Below are 21,363 nucleotides of genomic sequence, written 5' to 3' on the forward strand. Positions count from 1 at the left end.
GTAGATTTTTATTAACAATAATAATAGTTAATTTTAACACTCTCCAAAGTTTTTTTATCGTTTCATTTTTTCCTACTTCACCATTCATGTTGATAGATACAATCATTAATTAAAATATCTTTTAAACATATCACTTCAAAAAAAAACTATAATTTCTTCTGACTGTTATAGTTCATCACCAAAAGAAAAGCTGCTAATAATCCCATCTTATTTTTTCTAGATAACCAAGAGATTATAATGGTTTTAAAACGGTTTATAAATATTCAGATAAGTAAAAGGGGATTAAATACGAGCAGGTGTTCTAATAAGGTATTTGATGAGGCGATAACATCTAGTTATGACAAGGAAGATACGATTACTTAAAATATTTGTTCTTTAAAGAGTCTAGTCGAAAAATTCCAAAGAAGAATCAGCGATGGTTACACTAATAATGTCAAATCAAATATATCAAATTTAACTCAAATATTATATTAACTTAATTTTTAGCATATTATTTTAATACACTCATTAACTCCTTTTGTTACAAATTGCAACTTTCGACTGTAGCAGTACTACAGTTACCAGTGCTCCGGGATTTCCGTTGTCCCAGATCCCAGAAATTTATAATACTATCCCGGAGAGCGTCAATCAACTTTTAAAATCAAATGTTATTAAGTTCGCAAAGATACGCTTCGCAAAGAGTTCGCACACTCTTATTCTTAACATTGTTCCATCACATTTTTCGATTTAGCTTGATTCGTTTATGTCTAATCATTTACCTTCAGTTATGATATTTTGGTAATTATACAGGGTGCGCCTTAAATATGTGTAAATATTTTCAGGGCTAGTAATAATAAAAGAAATAGATTTTTTCTTTACCATTTTTAAAATAAGTCCAAAATAACCAAGTTATTTTATTTTGAATTAAAAAAATATTTTCTGCTGAAATTGTGACAACCACTAGATTTTTTCGTTCGTCCAAATTTAGTCTGCTACCTATGTTATCATATTATCAAAATTATGTTTTTTTAAATAAAAATTTAAAATATTTTTTTTTTGAAAAATAAAAAAGGTCAAAATATACTACCCCTAAAATCCATCTTATTTTTTTTAGATAATGAAGAGATTATAATGGAGCACTTATCTAAGACTCATTCTGTAAATATGTAAGGTACCTTCGTTTATGTTGGTTGCACTCGTGCCTATAAAGCAAGTTTTGACTATGTTTCGTTTTAATTTATGGTTCACACAGTAATTCTTCTGGAATGGTTGATGGGGATGTATTTTTTTAGTGCGTCGCCGTTTTTGTTTTTTTTTTGCTCTCGCTTACTATCTCGGAATTTAGCTTTAACAATCTGGCAACTCTAAGCAGTACCAGTAAAGAGCTGTTCATGGCTGATTTAATTTAAATTCCCATATATTTTTTAAATAATTATTATTCTCTAGCTGCATTAGTGTAATTTAACCAAGAAGAAATAGTTTTGATTACTTTAGAATAGCAAAATAAAACATTAAATCGCCACAATACACCAAAACACTTTTACTTTTACACTGGACGCGCGTTTCGCTAACCATGTCAGCATCATCAACAGGTGATTAAAACTGTGTTGTTGTGATTTAGTATTTTATTTTGCTGTCTTAATACCAAAGGTTCCAACCTCCAACTGTAATACTTTAGTTAGTTAAATTTCTGATCAAAACCGTGAATCAATAATATTATTCTAAATCGGTTGTTTGCCAAGTTTAGTAGTAAATATAATAATAAAAATCTTAATATATTAAATTAAATACTAGATTCTTAGAATGTGTATTTTTTTCAATTTACTAAACGTTTTTTTTTGTTTCAGGAATAACAAATAAGAAGATGGAAATTGCAAAACCAAAAACGATATCTGAACTTCCAGATAAACTACTTATGTCAGGCATAAACCTTCCAGGTGAGTTTGAATATTATTTAAACATGTTTAACACACTCATCTTTTACTTAAAAATATATAGATACTAATAGTAATAAAGTAGTAAACATTTTAATAAATCAATCATAAGTATAGCTTTTTTAAATTTGTTTTGAAATAAACAAATAGGTTTTTGAAAATTAACAATAATGAACTTTATTGCTAATAGCTGATATTAGATACAAAACTTAGCATAAATGTTTTTGTAAAAGGCATTAGTTTATTAGCTACATAAAGTGATTTTAGGAAATTAGGAAAAATGCGGTATGGGGGTAAAAATTATATTTTGAATTTCTATATTTAGTATATTTGTATTATTTTGTATATTTAGAGTTTGTTGAGTCTAGATACGTGAAACAATAAATAGTGAGTTGGCCATATAATATTTTCATCTTTTTTTATCTCTAAAAAAATGAGGAATGAAAAATTGGATATAGTTGGTTAAAAATCTGGAACTAAAATCTAACAGAATTGTGAATTAATCCACGTTGATACGGGATTCAGTATCCAGTTGATGCGTGAATCAATCCAGTATCAACATTTTGTTTCCCCTCGTATAATTAATAGACAGATTGTATCTCAATAATTGTTATTTTAAGACGGGCCTAAAGAGTTAAATAATGTAGCTACAAATTACTTAAAAATTATCAAAACTGGACCACTAGAACAAAATATATTGAACTTTAAAATACATTTTTTACAAAAAAAAATTCCTGTTTTCGGTACAGATTAATTTTGAACATCGGTTTACTAAATTACAAATATAACTTTATAACCTTTATTACGTAGTGCTAACCCATAGAAATTAAGACGGGTATAATCGGTAATATTTCTAATTGTCGAAAGTAAGATGTTAATACTTGCGTGCGAGACTTGTTGAGAATCATAAACTACCTTCACTCTGGCTTCTCTTAATAAGTATTATTTCGGTAGGAATGTACCTAATTTCATTACCGAGGAAAGCCAAACCGAGTTGAAATTACCGTAAATAACTAAATTATGGAAAGTTAAAAATAATTCCAGCTATACGTGTGTAAGGAAGGTACCGTTCCCGTATTGAATACTTAAAACCTACCAGTTCCTGTTTGGGTAAATTATGTAGATTAACGAGAAACGTGATCTACACAGTTGTGTGAAAGATAGACATCAGGATTGCATAAAACAATGCTTGAATATTGATTAGAAATCTATTTTTTGTATATGTTACTGTAAAATTAGGTTTCCATACAAGTTTTTGGAAATTTCGGACAAGTGAGCTCTAAAAGCCGTACAAAATCCGGACTTTAAACTAAATAATGAATTTCTTTATGTGATGTTTCTCTATTGAGAGAATACCTGATAGTGAGAGTTGTTGTCTGTCGTTTTAATTAATAGATAAATTGTATTTTCTGTCATTGTTTGGATGTTGTCCGACGATATTCTTCCCTGAGTCGACAGACAGAATTTCATATAAAGGGAAAATTGCTTGTAAAGGCAGTTGAAAAAGTCTTAAGTATATCCTTTTGGCTTTGTGAGCAAATACAGTAGATTATTCCTTTTTAATAGAAGGAAAAATTTTTCGTTTTCAAAAGCATTTCATTAGTTACTACACATTTTCGTTTTGACATTTTTAAGTGCTTTAATTTATTGTTAAAATTAAGTATTGCACGTTATATACTGATCCTTCCAAACCAATTACCATACTTCCAAACCAATACAATTAACATAAGCTAAAGTCTGCCCAACAAGTCAGGCAAGATTTCGGCAGATGACATTTAAAAAATGACAGAAAATACAATTTACTTATGAATTATAATGACAGGCACAACGCAATGGATGATTGTATGCACCAAATACGAAAAAAATTAACAGATTGATATGATTACTTTCAAACAATGTCGGTTTACTAGATAAGTGACATCGTAACTATTAAAATATCCAACAAAGTTAAGATGTTTTTAGGGTTAGATTTTTCGGACATTTTTTCAAATTTCGGCCGTACCACCCCGACACCTTAAAAGGACAAATCTGTATATGAGAACCCTACTCTAAAAGCCAGAAATTAGAGAGTGTTAAAGTAAAAACTCAGATAGTAAAAGCTCAAATCAGCGGATTTGCTAACACTACGTCAGTAAAAATTCAACAGCTAATTTTGAAACAAACTAACTAATGAATGCTACCATTCACTGGAGCTTACTAGTGAATGCTAGCATTTAAATTCGCTTTATTTTTTGACTATGTTCTAACATCTGCCCGTAACCAAAGAATATTATAATAGTAGAATTATCTTTGCCGTAACTGCCCGTCATCAGTTACCCAGTAGCGGCTAGACGCTTGGTGCTTTTTGAGATTAAGTATAAAAGCAAATATTTTAATTTTGGTGTTTCTGTATTTTTTCACGGGGTTTCTAACAGGACACTGTCTCCTTAACGAACACCTCAGTAGTCTGAAGCTGAGAAACAACGGCGAATGCAGGTTCTGTGGGGAAAATGGGGAAACACCAGAACATCTTATCACTGAGTGCGCCGAGACGACGACCGTTCATGCCATGCACTTTGGTACGGCTCATGTCGAGGATAGAGAGCTGGCCTCTGTGGAGCCGTCTCAGATACTGACTGTTGTTAAAGCCCTGAGAGTTTTTGATGAGTTATAACTCGTTATAACCCAAGAAAAGGGAATACACAATAGATCTGTAAGGTCGCGGTGATTAATTCCCCTTCTAAACATTCTGCTGTCACTATAGCGACTCTGCTCACAATTGATAGCAAAAGTCCACAAATTTCGTTAAAATACGACATTCATTGATCCAATCTGTAATTGTTAGAATTTATTAGTGATTGTTAATATGTACTGGATTTCCAAATTTTTCCGAGTTTTTTGCAAAAAAATGTTGAAATTAAAAATGTTAACTAGAAAATATGAAAAAAAATGTTTATACCTCTGTGGCGGATTCATCTCTTCAAAAAAAGTCCTATGGGTATTTTGCCACTGCAAAAAAATCTACACAATAAAATAGTTATTTTTTGTAAACGCTACTGCGTTAATCCAACGGAGACTCAGCAGAATAAAAATATGGTTCTTTTATCCAGATTTACCACCATTTAAAATAGTTGAATATATTTAAGAAACACCCTGTACATTATTGCGAGTTTATATTTACTTATTTCTCTCTTTAAATTAAAAATCTATTAATTAACTAACGACAAGGAGTTCACTTAACCATCAGATGACTTTTTCAATTCTCGATATTGCAAAATTTTCTCATTTAAATGCGGCAGCCACTAAATTTTCCTTTCTATACTGAATTTTTATGCTTAAGGAAACGAAGGTAATTGAATAGAAAAAGCAAATGGTAAAAGCTCTCGACATTGTTGACTTCATTCGATAGCACTGAGCTAATGTACGGTGCGTTATCTCAAACGCGCGATCAGAAAAACGGGCTTAAAAGTCGTTTAGACGGTATTCACTCGTCAAATTCGCACCTGCTTCTTGCGACAACTGAGTGAAATAGTTCGATGATTTCTTTGCAAATGCCTTTAGACATCAAGATGTCGAAAGTGCATTTTTGTTTTTTAAAGGTCTCAGTAAATTTATTTTTTACTATTGATAAGTATAAGAAATCGGTATTTACTTCATTTAATGAGAAATAATAGTTCTTTTCCTGGGTAAAATAAGGATTGCATTTTTTAGCTATGTGAATTCTCTCATATAAAGCCTCTTTGAATGATCCTGTTTTTCAAATTATTTTGATAATGTTATTCGCCAATTACACGCCTTTTATAGGTGGTTGCCATATTGTGAAGATTTCCATACTAGGATTGCTAAAGGGCAACGGCCCTTTAGCTCGAAACGCCGATAGATCGATATATCACCGAAGTTAGGCGACATTAGACGATGCGAGTGGATGGACGGGTGACCAACTGGTTACTCTGTCGCGCTGTTGTTTCATGGCAACAGTATATCATAAATATAAAGTATCTTTGCACCCGTTCAAAGGTGCGTACCAAGTGCGTACAGCGCCCGAATTCTGGAACTTGACATAAAAACGTTATACGCTTTCAAATTGGCAAGTGAAAGTACATACATATACATACTGCCATTACTCGCTGACGAGTATTTGACACGCATCAGAAGATGGTCACGCAAGGCGTTTTCTTTCATGAGCCTTTCTGTGACTGAAAAGCCCAATACGTGATGTTATTTGTCTATCCCCATTAATCCCCTTTAAGTTTTCGTGGAAAATGTCCTTGTACCTTTTGAGTTGTCCACCTGGCCTCCTTAGTAACCATGACTTCAATACTCTCGCAGTTAGCTTTTTCAAGAACCGATACGTTTGAGACGTGATGGAACCATTTGATTCTTAAGAGTTGTCTAAGGTGTCTCTGTTGCAACTTGTTTAATGCGTTCATGTGTCGGCGGTACGGCACCCAGGTTTCGTTCCCATATAACAGGGTGGGGATTATTATTGCTCGGTACACTGCAAGTTTCGTTTTTGTGCTCAGGTTATGGTTGTAAAAAACCCTGTCTTTTAATTTCCAGAATGCTCTTGAAGCGCTGCTAATCCTGTGCTGAATTTCAGAGTCGATATTGGCCTTTTCCGAAATCAAACTGCCGAGATAATTGAATTCCGCTGCATATTCCAGTAGTTCTTCTCCGATTTTTATAGCATTGTTATGATCTTCCGGGGGAGTGCACATGATTTTAGTTTTGTCGATGTTTAGCTTAAGGCCCAAAGCCTCGTATGCCCAGGTATATGTGTTCAACATTTCTTGTAATTGCTGCACAGTTTTTGCAACTAGAGCGCAATCGTCAGCGTATTGAAGTTCTGTGATGAATTTTGTACGTATTTTTGCCCTGAGTCTTTTTATGTTGAACAGACCGCCATCATATCTGTATCTAATGCCCAATCCTCTCTCCTGCAGTTTGCTGTTCATTATAATGGAGAGCGCTGCCATGAATATGTTCAATAGGAGCGCTAAGACACATCCCTGCCTAACTCCTGTATTTGTCAGGAAGGGATCGCTTAGTGATCCATGATGTGATACTCTTGACTGATTGTTGTTATGGAGGCTTTTACACACTGTAAGAAATTTGTTGGGTACTCCGAACTTTTTCATAATTGCCCAAAGTGCATCTCTGTTCACAGAGTCGAAGGCTTTTGTTAGGTCGATGAAGGCAACATAAAGTTTAGACTGCTGTTCATTTACTTTTTCCTGTAGTTGGCGGATGGAAAATATGGAATCGACGGTGCCGCGGTTAGTGCGAAAACCCGTTTGCGATTCTGGAAGGATTTTTTCTATATCTGGGTGCAGGCGGTTTGACATAATTTTTGCAAGAATTTTTCCGCCGATAGCCAAGAGTGAAATTCCCCGGTAGTTTCCGCAGTCTGATGCACTTCCTTTGTTCTTAAATATATTCACTATATTTGCGTTGCAAAAGTCATGAGGTACCTCTCCGCTTTCCCATATGACATCGAAGAGAGCCTTAAGATGACCAATAAGTTCTTTACTTGCTCACTTACAGATTTCCGCCGGAATCGCGTCACAGCCAGCTGATTTGTTGTTTTTAAGCTGTTTTATGGAGGCCTTTATTTCCTGTTCTGTTATTGGGATATCTAATACATCGAGGCTGTTATACTGTGGTATTGTGTTTAGCGCTTCCATATTGGGGTTATTTTCTTGGTTAAGGATATGGCTGTAATGCTCTTTCCAGCGGTTTCTGATTTGCTCTTCCTCTTTTAGAAGTTCGCCATTTTGTGTCGTGATTGGGCAGCTTGCCTTCTTGGTTGGGCCCTAAACTTCTTTTACAGCCTCGAAGAATTTACGGTAATCATGATGCGTGGCGTACTCTTGAATCTGATTGGCTTTCTGTGACCACCAGTTATCTTTTAGTTGACGTAGTTTTCTCCGAAGCGTGTTGTTGGCTGCTTTAAAGTTGCCTACCAGCCTTGGGTTGTGTGGATTTGCAGTAACTGCTTGATGTGCTCTATACTTTTGTTCCAACAAAGCCTGTATATTAGGTTGATTTTCGTTAAACCAGTCTGGTTGTTTCTTTTTGTTGGACTTTCCCAGAACAGCTTCGCTGGTTTTATGAATCGCATCCCTTAATTGTGTCCAGCCTTGTTTAGCTTCCAATATTGAGATTGAAGTTATCAGTGGAAGTGATTCTTTGATGGCTTCCCGGAGGGCGTCGGCGGTATTGTTGTTCTCTAGACCCCGTACGTTCAATCTGGTCATGTTGTTTTGCTTTTTACATTGTGGATGTTTGGGTTTTAACTGGATTTTCATTTCTGAAATTAAAAGTCGGTGGTCAGTGCCGCATTCGGCATCTATTCTGGCTTTTGTGAGTCTAACATATTTTAGATGCGTCCTTCGAACGATTACGTGGTCCAAATGATGCCAGTGGCCTGACCTGGGATGTTTCCAGGTACCTTTAAACTTGTCCTTCAACATGAACCACGTATTGGTGATGCAAAGATTATACTCTGTGCATGTTGTTAATAAGCGTTCACCATTGCTATTTACGTTTCCCATACCATGTTTTCCCAATACGTCAGGCCATATTTCCTGTTGTTTACCGACACGGGCGTTAAAGTCACCTAGCAAGATAATTCGTTCGTTCTTCGGAATTCGTTGGAGAGCATTTTGTAGAGTTTGGTAAAATTTATCCTTATCCTCAATTTTAGCGTCTAGGGTGGGAGCGTAGGCACTAATGATGTTGAGGTAAGTTTTGTCTGATATGGGATACCTAAGGGTCATAAGGCGGTCGGAGACACCAATAGGTACTTCTGTTAATTTGGTTGCAATTTCGTTCTTGATTGCAATGCCTACGCCATGAATTCTCCTGTGTGTTGCGGGGTGACCCTTCCAAAAGAAGGTATAATGCTCCTCAGTGAGACTACCCTCATCCGCAAAGCGGGTTTCGCTAAGAGCGGCAACATCTATATTTAGCCGGTGGAGTTCCTGTGAGACCAGTGCTGTTCTTCTCTCTGGTCGATTGGAGTTTGTCCTGTCCAGTAGAGTGCGGACGTTCCACGCCGCAAACGTGAAACATTGATGTTTTTTGTTTCTCCGATGATACGCTCGAGTAGGCACCCCGTCCAGGAGATCCGATTGAGGGAGTATTTTACCTCCGGATGATGATTTTGTCCCACTCCAATATCGCATCATTGATGTGTGTAAGCTGCGTGAAAAGGTTTAACTGTGACGGTTACGCTGCCGCACAGTTTCGGCTGCAACTGTAGCACGGGATGGCTATGGCACAGTGAGGACCGTGACGATAGTTCCCTTGTGCTACATTCTCGGCCGGCTAGGAGCAGTTCACTACTCCTCTTCCCCAGAAAGATGGTGGGTCCGAGGGATATATATATATATAGGTTATACCGCCTATACTCGAACGTCAGAGCCTCGTTTGTGTAAACAGGGTGCACCACGTGAAGGTGAGGTTGACTTTTGGGTAAGCTAGGCTATATGTATCGCTTCAATACCCCTTGCACCCCTGGCAAGTGAAAGTGGCCATTCAGCAGTGCAAATCGTTTTCTGGATACGCGTTGAGCATATATTGGATGCATCGCAATTTATCAGATATCTAAGTCAAAGGTGGTAATAAAACGATGAAAAATGTGAATGTCACGTGAATTGCATAAGCTATTGTTGAGTTATGTCACCCTATTTTTCTGTGGATTTATATATTATACGAGGAAAACGTTTAAGACGCTTCTCAGTATTTTCGATGTCTTGAACAATATTTATTTTTGCCAAGTCGTAAATTATCAATTATTACTCATTAAGGAATTTGTAGAAGTAGTGTTCACTAAAGAGTAAAAGAACGCACAAAATCACAATTTTTTCTATTTTTGTTGACAATTCGACAAGCAAAACGATCCTTTAAGGTAGCCGTTTTCGAATCGCTTAGCTCAATGGGTAAAGACGCTAAGCGCATAAAATGATAATACACAGATCGGTAGACAAGTAATGTTGGTAGTCTTATCAGCGTATTTTATTTTTTAATTGCTTTTTCAAAATGCCAACAACTTCAACTATTTCAACTAATAAAGGCATTTTGAAAAAGCAATTGAAAGATAAAAAACGCTGATAAGACTATCAAAATGTTGATCTAATAACAATTTGACATTTATACTATTACGTCAAAAGCAACTTTTTCCAAAGCCTACCATGACTTCACTGAATCATCGTTTCTTGTTCACTGTTATTAATATCTTACTTATTAGATATTAATACCTCTGGTATTATGGTATTCTCGTATTTCGTCGATTTTAAAATAAACTAACTGTTTCTATCTTATTTTTTTTGTTAGAATGGGCATAATTAAGAGGGCTACTCATACCGTGTTTTAAAAATAAGGTAATTAAGGGCTTATTTTTTGGTATTTATTATAATTTTGCTAATATCTTCGGTTTGAAAGAAGATATCAAGATGCGGTTTTGGCTGATTTTTTAAGATTTTACTACTCTTTACTATCAGCTAAACTTACACATACTATTGTATTTAGTTTTTTTTGAAAAAACGCGCAATGTTTATTAAATTGTAAGACAACGCCCCCTAGCGTCTACGTTCAAAAGCTTATTATTAATGTTTATATGGTACAATATAGAGTAAGAAACGCTCTTTTAAACGAGCCCGCTTGTTGGATTTCGATCATCCAGTCCAGAGTTATTAATATTTAAATAAAAACAGATCTAACCTTCCCCCACCACTTTATTTTGGTAGATAGGTGAAAATGGCTTTAACAAAAAATATTCAAAATTTACTGAATATTATGAAGCTATTACTTATAGTACACCTTATCTAGGCAAAATTGTGTAAAAACTCCATTTTCTTATTTTTTGTTACAGTTGCGCCCCCTAGCGGTTGTTCTACAAACTTTAAAATAATTTCCAGCAATTTCCCATAGCTTCTTTAGTTATAAATATTTTTTTTCGCAGCCCCCACGGCTAATACTTTTCGAGATACAGCCGAGAGCTATTCTTGGTGGGACACCCTGTACATACAATCCGTACATTTAAAACAGTTAAAGTCTAACTTTAAATCAAGAAATCGATTATTCCATCATCTTGCTTCATCTATTCGATAATCTTAAAGAACTGGACCTGCTATTACATCAATACCCCCTTATTTTTTCGACCGCTGCATAAGCAAAGGGGCGAGAGAAAAATAAAACGAGAAGCATAAAGGAGCCCTGGGAGCTTCCTTCCTTTTCTCGTCGTTAAGTAGTGTTGGCGAGCTAAGCGAAAATTAACGTCATATACGCTAAGCGCCTAAAAGTGCTTAGCATTTTCTAAGTTCAGAATTTGGGCCCTGCTGACGCTACGAGAACGAGACATTCCAAATTTGCTAAGTGTGGGCAGGTTTCGCAAGGGTCTCACTCAGGGTCTCACTAGTCCCTTTGCTAGCCGTCCTCTGACGGTTTTTCGAGGGCCGATTAAAGAAATCTCGCGGTACAGTCTGGGCTAAAGTCTAGGCATATTTGTGGTAGACTCGCTCGACTGCGAGATATCAGTGCATATTATAGATATCAGTGCGTCTATCATTGTAATTTGTAAATCACTCCCCTGTTAGTCCATAACCAACCCTTTATCATCCATTGATGAAATACCAACAGCAATACGTTTTTTTCGCCGAAACATGAATAGACATGAAATAAAATTCAAAATATTTTTTTCATCGAAATTTAGGACTTTTGGTAATTTTTTGAGCTAGAACTATTTTTAGCTAAACAGAAATAAATAATTTAAAACAAAAATTATTATTTGTTGTGTGAGTATCGGTTGCATACTATTCACTCAAATCCAATGCATTGACTGTTTAGCTTTAAAAATGAACATACTTTGCAACATAGCATTGCACTGTGTTAAGCCCTATGTTCACAGTTAAAATAAAAGCACGGTATATAGCTTGCTTTGCTCGTGGCAGGCGTCTCGTCACGCTTGTATCGTCAGGTCTGTACGCGCCTTAAGATATCGGATATATCGTGAGTAAGAGTCGTTTTAGACCCTCACCATGTCAGTAGGCCATTAAGGGAAGAGGCGCACCAGTCCACTTGACTAAGACCTATTTATACGATTGCGACCATTGTAGATAGGTATATAGACGACGTCCACTAAAATATTTTAGCCTGTAGACGCCGGATGCCTATCTATACAATATCTGCAATGGTCGTAATCACTGCCGTTGCCACAACTGGCCAGCGTGGGACGATTCAGTGTGCGTGATCCTTAACAATGATATGATCGAGGACCGCGGTTCGGATTCCCCGTCAACAAGTAGGTTCCGTCCGGATTAGCCTTAAGCTTGATTTTCATGCATCCGTTATACGTTGATACGTTGGTCCGACGGTGCTATGATTGGTCATAGCGTTTTCGCGCCACTTTTCATCCGTAAATATTTTGCTTCAGCCCGTCAACGGACCCGTTCATACGATAACAGACGTTTTGACACTTTTTTGACAAATTTAATCTAACCTTAATAAAAATATAAGTAAAATAGCAAAATCGTTATGGAAACGAAAATATAAAATAACAGAGGCGGCAAAATATAAAATAAACGGAGGCATGCAAATGCAATAAATTTAAAAGCTGCATTATTTTCTAACGAATCAAAGTCTCTAAATTCTACCAATAAAATTAATAACGTATCAACGTATCGTCGGACAACGGATGCATGAAAATCAAGCTTTAACACCAAAAAAATAGACATTAACTCCACTTTGAACTTATTTTTAAAAAAGCAATCACCTCAAGAATATTTTTGCACTATTTCATAACTAAATAATTTAATAAACATAAGATGTTATCGTGGGGACTATAATAAAAAGGAAGAATGAAATTATTGTACAAACCTACAGTAAGATTAGCCATGAAACATGGCTAAAATACGACTACCTGTAGACACTTAGTGTTTCTGCCTTCCGGCTTCATCAATACAGGAGGAATCAGCAACGATGAACTAGCGATCCTGAAAGAAGAAAAAGGGAAGCAAACGAGGCACGAGGCACCATTTGCAACCTGGTTAAGCAGTAGCTATGCTTAACCATCGCTAGTTCATCGTTGCTGATTCCTCCTGTATTGATGAAGCCGGAAGGCAGAAACACTAAGTGTTTACGGGTAGTCGTATTTTAGACATGTTTCATGGCTAATCTTACTGTAGGTTTGTCCAATAATTTCATTCTTCTTTTTTAAATAATTTAATCCCTTTTTTGTAAGGTTCTTAAAGTCAGTTTGTTCGTGTAAAAATCTGTTCCGATCAAAGCACCGCGCGTGTTTAAAGCACACACACAAACAGATCGAAAGGGAAATTACTTTCTTATTTCGAAACGAAAAGTCACCGACGACGAAGACTTAACAATTCTATCACGACGCTCGCTGCTCCCGGGGCGTGACACACGAGTTATCTTTGTGTAGGTGAATAAAAGCTACCTGTGTATGTAAATCGGCCGAAAGGAAATGCATCGTCTAGATTCCAGATGACATAATAATAGTTCCCACAAAAATCAACATCGGGTATCTTTAGAAAGGTGTACTTTTTTGTTTAATACCACTGTGATAACTAACAAAATCCATCAGAATTATCAAGTGATTCATAAACACACACCGGCACAAATTACACAAGTTTAACATCAATTTCTTCTCGAACCCTCCACTCGATCTCGTTATGATTTTACGGATTGTAGCTTGATTCTTTACAAATATCTACATACGTCGTATGACCATTTTTAAACGAAAAATTTTTATACAATATATACATAATGTACAAAATATACATTAATGAAGAATAAACAAGAAAAAACATAAAACATTTCAGAGCCGTGCCCCGCAACAATCATACAAGGAGATAAAATATATAAGCTCCCCGGCACAACATTCCGCCCCCCTAAAATTTTGACAAAGTTTGATGTTTAATAACTTTTTAATTTTTAATCCGATTTTTATGATTATAGTATTTGTTTGTAGAAAAATTTGTTTGCATTATGTTTTTTTATTTTAGTGGCTTATATACAGGGTGGTCCGAACTGTCAAAAAGTTCGTATAAATGTATGTCCTAAAATGTTTACTTTCGGAGATACAGGGTGTAGAAGTTTCATTTTTATTTCGATTTTTTCCAAATAATTTATGAAGTAAAGTCAATATTTGGATGAAAATTGGTGCCTGGGAGTTTTTTAACACGAGGAATTTGATTTTATGTCAATATGACTCCTACTTGTAGAGGGCGCCACCATACATATATGTTTTAACTGGTTTGAAGAGTAATTACTTTTCGTCCATACCTGTATAAAACTAGTGAGTTAAAAAAATCTACATTTACAACTTTTTTTACTTAAAAAAGGTCTCTTGGTAAAAATCGCTACAAGTAATGGTTTTCGAGATATTTGGAATTGAAATTATCAATACCTGTCATCATTGACATAAATTAAACATGTTGACTAAATAGTTATTAGACTGAAATCATAAATTTGAAATCTTTTTGTGCCAAAAGTTTAACAGAAACTGTTTAATCATCATTTTTTCGCAGAAAAATTTTTGATTAATTTAAAAAAATTAAAATGTATTATTTCAGTTAAGTAACTATACTCAACGTGCTTATTTTTTATCAATAATGACATGTATTGACTATTTCCATTCTAAATATCTTAAGAACGGTTGCTCGTAGCGATTTTTACCAAGAGACATTTTTTACGTAAAAAGTCATGGAAATGTTTATTTTTTTAGTCGATTGTTTTATACAGGTACGGAGAAAAAATTATTACTCTTCAAAACAAATCAAAACGCATGTAGGTGGCGCCACCTACAAATAGGAGTCATTTGGACATCAAAATCAAATTTCTCGTGTCACAAAACTCCCAAACGCCAATTTTCGTCTAAATATTGACGTTACTCGAGGAATTATATAGAAAAAATCGAAAAAAAATGAAAATTCTACACCCTGTGTCTCCGAAACTAAGTATTTTGGGACATACATTTATTCGAACTTTTTTACTTATTTTTATCTGTAGAATATGCTTCCGAAGAGTCCGGAATACAGTTCGGACCACCCTGTATATTATATCGGTTAGGTGGGTTTATACCGGGGTAAATTAAAGCTTCGTTTTTTGCTATAAATTCAAAAGACCTTGTGGAAAAAATGGGACGGGTATTTTGAATAAAAAATCCTTTCCTGTAATCTTAGTTGTATTCCTAATATTTCATATTTTGAATTATCCTATAATCTCTATTCTTTTATAGGCTACACATTTTTAAATAAAGTACTAATATTTCTACAATCTTGAACTTGTTGAAAATGGAGCTCTCAATGCCCACGGTTATATTGAGGATATCTTCCCAGAGGTTGTCGTTCCATTTGATCATTTCATTGGAAATCAGTTTATAATGATGCATAACAATACCAGGCTCAACGTTGCGCTGGCTAACGAGTTAGGAGTAAGAGTAGTTAACGAGTACCTGGATTACGAAGATTGGATTACGAAGTTGGATTACGAAGATTGGAATGACTTCCTTGTGGTCCCGACCTCAATCAAATCGAATATTTGCGCAATGAACTTAAAAGAACTATTCGTCGCCACAAACTTTACAATAGTTTTATGGCTAGCATTAACGGAGGTTCCTCCGTTAATGCTAGCCTTAGTTCTTGTAATGGGGTTTCTTGATCTGTACCTTGATATTCATCAAGCTGTAGATCAAGAAAGAATAACTACCCTTATTAATTAATATCGATATGACCTCAAGCTGTTATTACTGCGAGAGGTGGACATACACGCTATTAAAATTATTATCAAATTATTGTTTTTGTCAATAAAAAAACTTTTGAAATCAATACTTTTCTTAAAAATGTTGAGGTCATAAAAGAATAGAGATAATGGGATAATATATATATTCAAAAAAATTATATGTTCGGAATACCTCTAAAATGGTGTGTGGAAAGGGTTTTTTTATCCATAATGCCCGTATCATTTTTTCCACAGGATGTTTTGAATTTATTGCAATAAACAACGTTTTGATTTACCCCTGTATAAACCCACCTGACCGAAGAATATAAGCCAAATTTATCTTCACACTGATACAATAATCATAAAAAATCCGATTACAAAATAAAAAGTTATAAAACATCAAACTTAGTCAAATTTTTAGGGTGGCGGAATTTTGTGCCGGGGAGTATATACAAAATTTAAAACTCTTGTGTGCCTTTACTTGTTTCATATCTGATGAGGTAACTATTCGTATCTAACATACATATATTATGTCATGCATCGCATCGGTAAGGACATAATATAAGAGATACTATGTAAATTTTAAACGTGTTGTTTAGTGATTGTTTGGTTCCCTCGTATGGCACATTAAGGCTTGCCTACCTATATTATTTGCCTGAACAGCTATATATTGTACAACCTTTAAAAAATAGTCTTCAGAAGAGAAGTTTTATGTATTTAAACTATTTATTACCTACGTTAATTTTAAAATTGTTTTCATGACGTAATTATATGGCTATATAACTGCAACATAATCTTACATCTTGAGCGTATCTCAACGGGCAGGTAACTTTGTCCTTCAGAATTTTACACGCGAACAAACAACACCTCACCATCTCGAATCTTGTAATTTTGTTGTCGTTAGGTTGGTAAACACTTAAACCGGAGAGTTAATGACTGTATCATTCATCATTTACAGTCGCCCAACAAGAAGCAAATACTCTCGGTTTCTATACGGCATTGTTAATAACAAGAAGCCATATTGAAAATTACACATATACCTGCTTGCTTAAGAGCTGCTAATGTCTTATTCTTAAGTCATTTAAATGATTACTATTGACACACAGGAGGATAAACCGAAAAAGAACAATATTTGTGTAGAAATAAACGATAAACAATTACAAAATAATAAATATATATGACGTTATTCGTCTAAATGTCAACGTATGGATTGCAGACTTATGTAACAAGTAACAATTTTTACGTTCCCTTTATTTGTTTTAGAATAATATAATTTTTATGTGCACAAATTATTACTAACTAAAGCCCCGTCTAGACATAACGTTTTCTACATTGAAGTTTTACCTGCGGTTTTATCAAAAAATATAATATTGTATTAAGTGAATTTTACTACAAAATTGTAATTATGGTTTATATTTTATTTTTGTTAAATAATATAATCATTAAATGATGTTGAAAAGTTCCATTATTCTGAAACTATGCAAAAATATTAGATTTTTAAAAGTCGCTTATTAAAGATTCCGTAATATATGTATCTGTCGCAAGCGTATAGAATAATCCGGCTTTCTACAAAAAGACTAGGCATATTATAAAACGCCGGCATTTTAAACAAAAGCAGACATTTTTACAAAAATCCTACCTATTTTCAGTCGCTTTGCAAAAAACCTAATCAGAATTAGGCACATCAAACAATGACGATATTTTCTGTACACTTCTGCAAAAAGGCGGTCTGTTTTTAGTTATTTTACAAAATGCCAAATCGAGGCCAGGCAGATTAAAAATTGATCAAAGTTTAGTCAGCTATGAGCTCGGCTATGAGCATATTTATGCATATTGAATAATTTGCGCTTTAATAAAAGATATTTTACTATAGAAAATCAATAATTTATTTCAAAATTTTATTTTGTTTAGACCAAAACTACTTGAACCATATTTCATAAATTATAAATATAAGTAACATAATTTCAAATACAAAATATATTGATTATTTAATATTAATACTCATTTGATCATACTCTAATAATTTGATTCTGTCCCGGGCCGGGCGGCTTCTTTGTGGAACTTTGCTGTCTATTAGAATAAAATGAATTATTTATAATAATCATTCTTGGCCACACCCTCATTAACAGGATCCTCACTATTTTGTGCCATTATTTCCTAATTTTGAAAAAGAACTTTAAGAAATGTTTTTGGATAAATTTAGGTTAGATATACCAATGCAGCGTATAATGTTCGAGAGTTTTATGCAATCTGACTGATCTTCATTAGGAATTTTGAAGAACGAGCGGTCTCTTTGGAGAAATGATCCGCAAATATCGTCATTGTTTAATTTGCCTAATTCTGATTAGGCTTTTCGCAAAGCGACTAAAACAGATAGGCTCTATATAAAATTGCTTTCTTTTGTTTAGAACGCCGGCGTTTTATAATATGCCTAATCTTTTTGCAAAATGCCGAATTATTTGATACGCCTGCGACATATTATTGCGGGCAAAACGACAGTACGATACAGTCAGTTCTCTAGACGGTCTTTCAATGTAAGTAAAACGAGCCGGGTTTTTGGTGAACACGAGGCTTTACTTGATAAGTTTTGACTGAATAGGTGAGACTGACAGGTAAAACGTTATATATAGACGGGACTTACTTAAGACTTTAAATCTTATGAAATTATCTAATATCTCCACTAAATACATATTTAATAATAAGTTCTACTAAAATTCCGCATATACCCTGCTTAACAGCTGCTAGTGTCTGCGATTATGAAATTATTTAAATCAGTTATTGACACAAAAGAGTATAAGCTTAAAATTAACAACACATATTATATAGACAAAGCTAATAATTACTAATAATAAATATGTACTTTACATTATTTATTTTTAATTAAACATTACTATAGCCGTTTGTAAATTTATGTAATTTCGCAGAGAAATTATAAACATATTTTAGCGTAGAGATGTAGAGAATGTACCTAAGATATACAAAACAGATGTAAACAAAAAAATGCTAGGTTGCTGCATATTTAAAGAAAGTTTACTAACGAAGATCGTAGGTATATCATTATGATTATATTATCATAATAATTATAATATTTTATTAAAATATATTTTTTTTCAACCCTTTTTTTATTTAAAGGTTTATAAAGTTTTATCTATTGTTATATAATATTTATTTGTTTCTGTATCAATAATTTATAATAATATAAGTCAGGGATTGAAAAATCATACACTTTTCAAAATTCAGTTTGACAACACCACAGTTGTTCGCTTACAAGTTCAAGTTAAAGCGTGGGAGTTTTGGGGTTTCTTTACATGTTTAGCATACCATACGTGTTTTTTATGAAAATCTCTGCTTGGACATTGTGTTGCTATATTTGTGCAATCAAAGTAAGACAAAAATTCTGTGCAATGTAACGTAAAAGTGATTTGTGGTATTTCCAACAAAAATGAAAACGTGTATCCAGTAAATTGAAATATTTGTTTATTTAACGTTTTTTTTTTCCTTTTTATGTAGATCCTGAAGCTACATTAAAGAAACGGTCAAATCTTGAAAAAATGAATTATCTTAAATCTGTGATCAAATGAATCTGTAATTTAACCAAAAGTTTGTTTACATTTTGCTTGTATATGTCGGAGCAAAACAAGCAATATTCTATATGGTAAATCTATCTTTTATTCAAATCTATGCTTTCAAAAAACTATAGTGTCAAATACAATAACATTAAAAAATAAAAACATTAGGTTCTTAATGCTAACATATTCTTATTAATGTACTAAAAATAAAATCAACACTGCAAGAATGATGACTGACTCCTTCAGCAGAGGCATTTGCAGAAAATTCCTAAAGTACATATTGAAATAAAACTACCTGCTACTAGACGGAGATTATTTTAGCAAATATGGAGGCCTGTGAAAACAAAATATGTAAGGCCGTTCTGTTTGGTTATGCTAATGGGAAAAAACATTTCTACAAAGTAAAATAAAAGTAAAAGATGGTAGGTAAAGTATGAAACGCTACCGAGTTAAACAAACAGGCGCCACAACGTTAAAATGTTTTATTTTTTGTTTATTTAAATTATATATCTACTAATGTTTTATACGGTGTCAATATTTATTTAAATAAATTATATTGAACAATTATGTGGTTATTAAAATTATTATAAAAATGTAGTAATAAGTTTAATAATTATTTAACATAAAAATCGGACAAGTGCGAATCGGCGTCGTCTACCTACGGTTCCGTATAAAAACTGTAGTTTTTAAAAATATATAGTTTTCATTTTTTCCTATACTTACGTACCTAATAATTTTTCCTCCTTACTTGCCAAAATGTATAGTTTTAGGTCAACGGGAAATACCCTATAAATTTTGATTCCCTTGAGAGTGTCGAAATATACGTTTTTTTGTGATGACAGGCGTATATTTTTGTTGACTGTAGATCTGAGTATGTATATGGTTTTAATTTCTTCCTTAGAAAAAATTTCTTTCGGAGATAGAGGGTCTTGACAGACAGATGGACGGATGGAAAACAAAGTGATCCTGTAAGGGTTCCGTTTTTTCCTTTTGAGGTACCGGAACCCTAAAAATAACAAATGAAAATAACGCTACTGATTTACCGTATGATCGAAAAAAACGGCGTCATATTCACAGCTATTTCATAGCCCTCGCTGACGCCGTTTTTTTTTCGATCATACATTTAAGCCAAATTGACGTATTATATTTGACAAGTAGTAAATTCAAAAATCAAAAATTATATAATTAATTATTTCTATGCGAATTTTATAATTGATTGGTTTACTACTTACACGTAAGGTAAGCTTAAATAAGTGCAAATATTTTCAGGGCTGGTAGATCTCGATAAACGATACATATTTTCTTTTTACATATTTCATATAAGTTTAAAATAACGGAGTTATTTTTCTTTGAAAATTAAAAAAAAATAATTTTTGCTGAAATATTCAGAACCACTGGATATTTTTGGGTTTACTTTCCTGTAAATTTATTATTCTATCTATATTGCCATAACATTAAGATATACAGGGTGTCAAAAAAGTAGTGTATCTGACTTTGGTGGGTGATTCTATGGAGAAAAATAAGTCAAGAAATGCCTATAAACATATGCTTACCGTTAAAAGTTACAGCCCTCGAAAAGTTAAATAAAAATAATATATTTTGTTTATTTTTAAGAACACTGGTAAACCATACACTGGTCTTACACACATTTTAATGCCAAAGCGATGGTACCTACTTTCCATTAGGGTAGAGAGTACTACTGGTGTTACTTCTTTTATCCTTACAGATACAGTAATTTCAATAAACGAAAATTAAAGCTAGGACTTTTTTATGTAAAGAAGGTGCTCTTCGTTTAAATCGAAACAGTGAACGGTTTTCAAGATATTTGCGTTTAAAGGTTCCGATGCATCCATTTTAGCATTAGCGAAATCAGGGGATTAATTTATTTAAAATTTCGTTACATTTTTTCATTTCACTAATACTAAAATCGATGCATCGCACAGTGGTTCCCAGATAGGTCATTACTTAGAAATATTAATTTCAAAATGTTTGCATGAAACTGTTGCTGATACTTTTCTTATATTCCCCTGTAAACGATACATAATGGACGTTCGAAAAGAAGGTAAAAAGAACTGTTTTTTTTTCTTTTTTGCACTTAATTAAACCTAAGGTACGTTAACATCTGATACTTATTGCCTGATATTTATGTCAGATAGACATTT

The 21,363-nt window shown here is 33.7% G+C and overlaps 1 protein-coding gene across 1 annotated transcript in view; it reads left to right on the forward strand.

Annotated features, from left to right (window-relative positions):
• Positions 1-21,363, forward strand: part of LOC115889158 (puratrophin-1-like) — a 169,038-nt gene that overhangs the window by 59,928 nt on the left and 87,747 nt on the right. The window contains exon 4 of the mRNA XM_030909099.1: positions 1,827-1,916. Coding sequence (XP_030764959.1) covers positions 1,827-1,916 — 90 coding nt within the window. The remainder of the gene's footprint in view (positions 1-1,826; positions 1,917-21,363) is intronic.

Source organism: Sitophilus oryzae, unplaced genomic scaffold (assembly GCF_002938485.1).
Source record: "Sitophilus oryzae breed Bouriz unplaced genomic scaffold, Soryzae_2.0 scaffold_811_pilon_pilon, whole genome shotgun sequence".
NCBI lineage: Eukaryota > Metazoa > Arthropoda > Insecta > Coleoptera > Curculionidae > Sitophilus > Sitophilus oryzae.